Source organism: Fistularia commersonii, chromosome 8 (assembly GCF_037954325.1).
Source record: "Fistularia commersonii isolate RoL2024-O1a breed Wild chromosome 8, RoL_Fcom_v1.0, whole genome shotgun sequence".
NCBI lineage: Eukaryota > Metazoa > Chordata > Actinopteri > Syngnathiformes > Fistulariidae > Fistularia > Fistularia commersonii.
Window position 1 is genome coordinate 9,222,501 of NC_141291.1, and position 8,004 is coordinate 9,230,504.

Here is an 8,004-nt window from a genome sequence, read left to right on the forward strand (position 1 = left end):
TCATGTTTCATGGAAAGAGTGATTTTTCCCTCTATTTTCACATAAATCTACTTCTAGTGCTCCAAAATAAAAATAAAAAACAAAGGTGCCAAAGAAAGCAGGGCTTGACGTCGAAGCTGGACAGGACTTGAGATTCTACCAAATGTTTGTGCAACACAGGAACGACAACCAATGGGTGAAATGTAAGGTAGTGATGTGCAGCATTGTAGGGCCACTAAATAGCCATCTGTGATTCATGGCGATTTTTTTTTCTTTTTTTTTAAGTCGATGCAAGGCACCACAGCCGCAAACTGCTCCCTGCGTCACAAAGCCTAGAGGAGAGTGCAAGATAAAATAAAAAAAACAACCAAAACAAAAAGATTGATACAGTAATATATACTAGAACCAGGCACAGATGGAAGAAGTTTTCTCCCCCGCTAATGTTCAACTTGCTTCTCTGCAGAAATTTGTTCATTTTCCTTGGGGATTGGAGGGTGCAAAAATAAGAGAGCCATAACATTGACTCTTAAATCGTGGCTCGATTTAATCGTCCAAGCTTTCTGTCTTGGACAAAGATTCTTCACCTCAAACCTGCGCTAGCTCAATTAAACCCTGTCAATAACAGCAACCAATTTGCCAAATTCCAAATAATCCCTTTCAATTATCCAGTTACAACTTGCCCCACCCTCTTTACATAACTCCCTTTTCTTCTAAAATCCCCAAAAAGCGAAGGCGCGACATCGGACTGGCGGATTCTCAGTCGCCGGCGAAAGTACATTCAGAACTCTTCTCCTAGGCTTAACACACAACCCGTGTGGAGAACATGGAAGGACATGACGGGAATGAACGTGTGTCTGCGGGAGTCAGGAAGCAAAGCCGAACCGTCCGGTTGGACTCGTCCGCACAGTTGCGGTGGCTAGTGCAATTGCTTTAATCATGCAAATTTTTTTTTGTCGTTTTACATTGGTTCACATGACAGGAAAAGGGAAGCACAATAGACCAAGAAGGTTCAAACACAAAAGTTCTGACCGCCCCGCGCGTCTCTCAGAAAGTATAAACCCTCGGATAAATAATCAACCATGTAACAAGTATCGTGTTTAGTTTTTGTTTTTTTGTTGTTTTTTTTAATTATTTGTCTTTTGCTTTGCCTGAGGGTGCCTGGGATGTCAGTTATACTTATTAAATGGGCCGAGAGATGAGAGAAAAAGAAGAATAAACAAAAAACTCCAGCAGAAAAAGAAGCTCCCAAACACAGAAACCAGATGAGAGAAGACATGAGATTGGCACTTTTACATGAATCAAATGTGTGTGTGTGTGCGCGCGTGTGTGTGTGTGTGTGTGTAAACAATGTGGAAGAAAAAGGGGGCGAGAAAGAAAAGCCTCAGGAGCGCTCTGGTCTTCATCTCAGATTTTCCCAAAAGAGAATTTCACTTTTGGATTTGAAATGGATTTGGAAAGTGGGTGTGGTCTCCTCCAGATGGTCTGGTGGATGCTTCTCTTTGGGTGGATCCAGCTGTTTGCGTGGATCTGCTCACAGGCAAAGTGTCCCCGTGCTCAGCCTGCAAGCTTTTGGCGATACAGGCGAGACCGGGGACAAACTCTGTCCGAGAGAGAGAGAGAGAGAGAAAGAGAGAGACAGGAGCACAACTGAGCAGGAGGAGGAGGAAGGCTGGGTTTGAGTGACTCGAGCAAGATCACAAGATTTAGAAGGTGAGAAGAAAGAGGGGGGAGGGGACATTAGATGCCCCCACCCCCCTTCCGACGGCAAGGACGCGGCCTCGGCGAGGAGCCTGGGACTCACCGGGTATTCGGGGGAGAACTGTTTCAGCAAGTCTCCCAAAAAAGCCTTAAACTCATCCCCGTCCGGGAGGGCATCAAAGTCTATCTCTTGTAGGATTGGGTGAAAAGCTATGTCTTCAAGGCTGTTGTGAATAGAGACACCTAAACTCTTAACATCACTTGACAAAGAGCAGCATTCCATACATTGATTGTCTTTTAAACTATTTAATTTCTCACAATCATCTCTCTCTCTCTCACTCTCGCTCTCTCTCGCTCTCTCTCTCTGCTAAACGTTTAAAAGACAGGGCTGTCGGAGCATGTTGTCGTGCTGTCAATCATCTCCCCTCAAGAATTAAGTCTTAAAAATAAATGAGTAAATCAACAAATACATAAATAGAAGCTATCGGCTTTTCTACTTCTTTCCTCTCTTTATAATGAACAAAAAAAATTGGTCCACAAAGTAGATATGTGTCCTCAAGTGCTTTAAGTACAAAATAAAAAACAATATTATTATCAAAATATTCATTTTAATGGCTTACTTCATACATAAATACATGTTTAAGAACACAAAAAGCAATCCACTGATTGTTCAGATCTGGAAATGACTTCACCTGGGGGGCTGCACACACTTGAAGTTTTTTTTTTTTTTTTTATAAGTTTTCTATTTTGTTTGTCAGGACGGGGGCGGGGGATGCTACAAATACGCCAGCCGGCGTCCTTTGTTTCTAATTCTCTGTCTATACCTTTTCCCGAGGACTGCCGCCAGGTATTTCTTGACCGCCATTTGCTTCCGGTAGCGGCTGTAGCTGTCTGTGAAGATCCCGTCCGAGTGTCGCTTGGACAGCGGCTCCGAGCTGTCGTCCAGGATTTTCCCCCCGCTGCGGGGAAAACAAAACAAAACAAAAAAAAAGAGCAAAACCCCCCCCACACACCCCAAAAAAAAAAAAAAAAAAAAAAAAAAAAAAACACAAGACAGGAGTTCACTAACTCACACCTTTCACATTTGCACGGCCCTCTGTGTGCACGGCCTGCGGGGCAGAGGAGGAAATTTGGTATATCGGGAAACCGTCCCCACAATATTCCCACAGCTGCAAGGGAGCGGTGGGGCTTAAAAATAAGGTTGGGGTCGATGCATCTTTGCTGCCATGCACAGGTTCAGCACATGGACGGGAACTGAACCCTTCTTAGGGTGGAGGCGTTTTCCCAAAATCAAGCAGGTGCCCCCTCTGTGCCCTCCAGGAGCTTCTCACAGGACGGATACATTAGAGGGCGTCGTGCCGGGGAAATCATGGCACCGCAAAGAGTGTACAGCCAGTGTGACAGAGCGAAACACACACAAGGACGCACAGAGAACAAGAGAGGTCTCCTTACCCTACACGTTTTGCCATCAGAGAATGCAGATATTTCCTGGCTGATAACTGACCCAGCGCCTTCCTGTAGGCCTTATTAAACATGCCATCTGCGTGTCTTTCCGCTCTGGGACGACAGATGACAGACAGATAGATGATAGAGGGATAGATGATAGACAGATAGATGACAGAGGGATAGAGGGATAGATGATAGACAGTCACAGCGTTCACACGTTGAGAGGAAAACAAATTACGCCCTTTTTACGCTTTTGGCGCAACATCCCGCCTCCGGGTGCTCCACTCGGGACGCAACTCACTTTTCATCTAATTCCCTCTCGGCCCTTTAATATTAAACTGAAAGCTGGTGGAATTAACCCTGCCTTCGAGCTCTAATAATCATAATTAATAATAAGAAGAACAACGAATGACGCATAATAGCGACGAGACATTGGTGGCACAAGAACGCACGACACACACGGACAGGAGTTAAGACCACGGGGATGGGATGTGCAACATGGTTGAGACTGGGGGGGGAAAAAAAAACAATAATATTCTAATAAGATGCCAATTGTCACCTTTTCTCTGACGGGAAATACAGAGGGTAGGCGTCGTCGTCGGCGACGGGCGCGGGGCTTCTGACGTCCACCTGATCTCGGTCGTAATCCAGGGACGGCAAGGAATTCCCGTCCTCGTCGTAAACTTCACTGTCGAAGCTGGGAGCGACAAAAGAAATTTAAAAGATAAAAAAATAAAATAAAAAAAAAAAACAGATTATTTGGAAGGCAGGAAACAATCCGCTCTGTATTTGGAATTTCAGAAATAGAATTGATTTAAAAATACCCCCCTTTGGGGTAGAGGGAATAATTAATTAATTTGAAAAAAGGGGTGAAAAAAATATTTGCGTGTATGCCAGTTGTCATTTTCGGGGCCTTGTATGAGCTTTTTTTTTTTAATCAGCTCTCCAACACCTTCTATAATAATAGTGATAATAATTATGGCAGAGTAATGATGAAGAATGAGAACTGAAAATCTGCAGGTCCTGCATGGAAGCCCCCTGCAGCCCCGCAAACCGGATCATCTCCACTCTGGTGCGGAGATGCTCCCGGACCAGGCGTCTGCAGACATCCCTGGGCGGATGCACCTCCAGGAGGGCGCACTGGGCACCTACCTGACGCTGGGGAAGCTCAGCCCCACAGGTGAGCAGCTGGCGCCGTGGTGCATTATGATCCCATAGATGAGTAAGGCTAGGGTCGCTTTATTAGACATCGTCCTGCTGGGGGGAGAGGGTGCGGAGAAAAGAAAAGAAAAGAAAAGAAAAGAAACGAAAAGAAGCGTTCAGACTTTGTGAAAAAGGGGGGATCTCCACCGTTACGCTGCGTAAAAGTGTGGGAAAAGTGTCTCCTCTTACCGGTTGAGCCGCGATCCGCGGAAGAAGCAATCGGGAGAGTGAGACAGGAACTCTCTCACCCTCTCTTCCTCGGTTTTCCCCCTTTTTTTTTTGTTTTAATTTAAATGTCCGGCGCTGCAGCTGCTGGTGATGTTGTTGTTCTCTCCGTGCGCTTCAGGCGTTCACGGAGCGGATGTTCGGAGCGCCGAGCGTCGCTGTGGCGGAGGAGAACTTCCCGCGTCCCTGCACAACTTCTGCCCGCTCGGCTTTTTTATTCATGATTCCGAAAGGCATGCCTTTTTCTCCCGTCACGTAGGGGAAGGGCGGAGGTGGAGGAGGGTGGTAGGAAAAGGAGGAGGAGGAGGAGGAGGTGGTGGTGGTGATGGTGGGGTGTTGGTGCAGGAGGAGGAAGGAAGGGAGGAGAAGGGGGGCGACTGCGTCATCAACCGTCCCATCGGAGTACGCCTCTCTCGGCGTCAATGAAAGACCCCGAGACAAGTCATAAAACAAAATTAAAGAAAAAAAAAAGGAAAAAGGTCCTTGATTTTTTTTTTTATCATGAATGAAAGCGTGAATTCATGTCAACGGATGACGTCATTCCGAATGGGGATCACATGACCGGGCCTCCTGGATGGATGGAGCTGTCCGGTGCTGAAAAGTACCCCTTTGGAAAAAAAAAAAGGCGAGAAAACTAGTGTCTGCGGGACAAACACGTTTATTAGAAGTTAAAACGTTTTTGTTTGTTTGTTTGTTCTTCTTTTCTTTTTCTGTATTTCGGGTAAAAGTGTGGAGTTACAGAAATAATCTCTGTCGGAAGCGGGGGGGGGGGGGGGGGGGGGGGTCACATTAAAATAGTTGCTTTTGATAACAAAAAAAAAAAAAAGTACAAACAGTGCAGAACAAACCCCATATAGCGACACGACAACTTATTTTTTGACTTGAAGTTCTGATGTTTTAATAGAAATGACTCAAAGCCATGGTGGAAAAATCTTCTTTCTTTACACCACTGAGTACTTGCTGTATATTCCTTTTTTAACAACCGGCAAATATATCGAATATATCTGTTTCCGGCCCTGGTGACAGCTTTGCTGCCCCAAATCCCCAATGGATATCAGCCTTCCGCAAAGATGTGATAAAGACATCGGTCTGCCTTTCATACTTTTTATTCATTTATTGCTTTTTTGGGGTTGTTTGAAATTCATTTTACTGGTTTTGGGGCTCAAACAGTAGGCTGAGTGTGGTCACATCCTTCTGACATGCAAGTTCAATCTGTTACCTTCATGTCTCAATAACAAGGGAATATTAATATTAGATGAGTACATGAATGAAAATACAAAAGCATGACAAAAGTACAAATACTTGTGTGAAACAGGAGTGGCTCAGATATTGAATCCCAGCGTGTGAGTAGATATTGCGGTACTTTTCCCAGCCGCTCAGCGAACCACTGCTTGCATCAAGCTCTCCACCCTTCCAGGGTCTCATTGGTAGTCCCTGTGCTCGGATGCTGTGCGTTAACAGGAGGCTGCGGAGGGTATGACAGCCTGCTGAATATTCAAAGGATGATTCATCCCGGGTTGAGCCCCTTCTGACGTCACGCGGCGGTTTGGGTGCAAAGAAACTCTCAACTTTCGACGACATTGAGGAGGATATCTGCGAGAAGGTGTGAGCGGATTGTCTACTTTTTTGCTCTGGGAAAGCACTGCACTCAGGTGGCGATAGGAGGACACTGCACAGAGCAGAGGCTGGTAACTAAAGGTTTTCCAACAAATTGAAGGATAACGGTTGATGTGGCAATTGGGCATTACGGAATTGCCTAAATAACCCAAAATAGAAAACAACCATGACTACATTGAACATTCAGTATTCAGGCAGGTATGATATGAAATCACTGAGAATATAAATCATTAACGCTATAAACAAGTGCAGCGATTAGAGCTTCTGTCTCACAGCAAGAAGGTCCCTGGTTGGATCCCAACATGGGGCCTCTCTGTGTGGAGCCTCCATGTTTTACCTGTGTCTGCGTTTGGTTCCTCAGGGTTCTATTATGGCTGCTTCCTACACTCCAAAAACATGGATTCGACACTCTGCATTGAGATGTGAGTCTGTCTGTGAGTGTGTATGTGTGTGTGTGAGTGTGTGCATGTCCACTGCACACACACACGGGACATGTCCACTGTCCACAAATATGCAGTGGGTTAACCAAAGCCTAACCAGTGAACCTAGCGTCCCCACGCCCTTGCGTGCAGATTAGCCAGTTAAGATCATGAATGAATGAATGAATGAATGAATGAATGAATGAAATGGGTGGAACACTGTTACAACCTGAACCTTCCACACATCGAGAAGATACAGAATACGAACCACCAAAAAATGCAGCAACTTTTGAACACACGCAGCCTCAGATGTTCCACGTTGTTATCAGTATTTAAGAAAATATGCAACATTTTAATGATAAGGGTCACTTGAATCAAACACAAAAATGCTGGAAATCAATGAGTCAAACACTCTAAATGAAATAGAGACATTTGAATAAAAAGTGAATAAATACATGTTTAAAATAGGAAAAATATATTCAAACTATGTACAATTACAGTACATGACATATGGCTTCAATTTCTTGCCAAGGATACAGGAAAGGTTTAGTCATCCAGTAATTACACAGATATTGACTGACCTCATTAAACAAACTCAGCACGGCAGAATATTATTAAATTTGCAATCCAGAAACAATTTAATCAGGTTGCATTTTAATCTCCTGTTGAAAATTGATCTTTTTTTTTTCCAAACCAACAATTAAACACTCCTCAATATATCACCGATGTTCATGTAATATCCGAATGTGTGTTTATTTTAGTGATTAACGTCAGCTAAAAACATACGCACTGCATGTTATAAATCAACCTGTACAGTAACTCGTAAATACTTCGCCTCTGCACTCACAATAAAAGATACGGTTTGTGTGGACAGATGGTTCTGTAAACAGAGGTGTGCGTTATTCACGGTTAATTATCCTGTGCTTGAGAGGAAGCCGGTGAGTGACTGTATATCTGCACTTTATCACATCAAACAAGCGAGAACATGAATTGTCTAATTTTAGCACTTTTTTTATAGCACCTGCCGCTGCTTGACATGCTCAGGCTGCTTTATGAAAGTTATAATCGCGTGATCCAAGCATATCAACTTTTACAGGGGCTGACAGAGAATGGCCTTTTAAACCATTTTATAGACGTGTGTGTTTTTAAGCGGATATTAAATCAAAGGGGATGCAAAACATTCATGCAGCACCTGCATGTAGCGATGAACATGGAACGATACTTTCTATTTAGAAAGTGATGCATCGGGACAATGCTAAATATACAGCGTTGTACACAATTCCACATATATGAGGTTCGCACTTGTCTGAAATAACTGCAGGAGTAACACTGCTATTAAAACACTAAGCAGGTAAAGATACAACATTCTGCTGTTTTAGAAGGCTGCAGCTTGTGCTGCAGATAAATGGTGGTGAGG

At 44.1% G+C, this 8,004-nt stretch overlaps 1 protein-coding gene across 7 annotated transcripts in view; it reads right to left on the minus strand.

Annotated features, from left to right (window-relative positions):
• adcyap1a (adenylate cyclase activating polypeptide 1a) overlaps positions 1-4,806 on the minus strand; it is a 5,094-nt gene extending 288 nt beyond the window's left edge. Inside the window, exons 1-7 of one of the 7 annotated variants that reach the window (XM_086151027.1) lie at positions 4,516-4,806; positions 4,276-4,380; positions 3,683-3,820; positions 3,130-3,234; positions 2,502-2,636; positions 1,781-1,901; positions 1-311 (exon numbers count right to left, since the gene is read on the minus strand). The exon at positions 1-311 is cut by the window's left edge and continues 288 nt beyond it. In XM_086151027.1, the coding sequence (XP_086007153.1) occupies positions 303-311; positions 1,781-1,901; positions 2,502-2,636; positions 3,130-3,234; positions 3,683-3,820; positions 4,276-4,373 (606 nt within the window). In that variant the 5' untranslated portion in view covers positions 4,374-4,380; positions 4,516-4,806 and the 3' untranslated portion in view covers positions 1-302. Of the gene's footprint in view, positions 1,902-2,266; positions 2,637-3,129; positions 3,235-3,682; positions 3,821-4,275; positions 4,381-4,515 lie in introns of those variants that run through there. The other 6 variants (XM_086151026.1, XM_086151024.1, XM_086151023.1 and 3 more) reach the window with 6 other exon arrangements.
• Between the last annotated feature and the right edge of the window lie 3,198 nt (positions 4,807-8,004).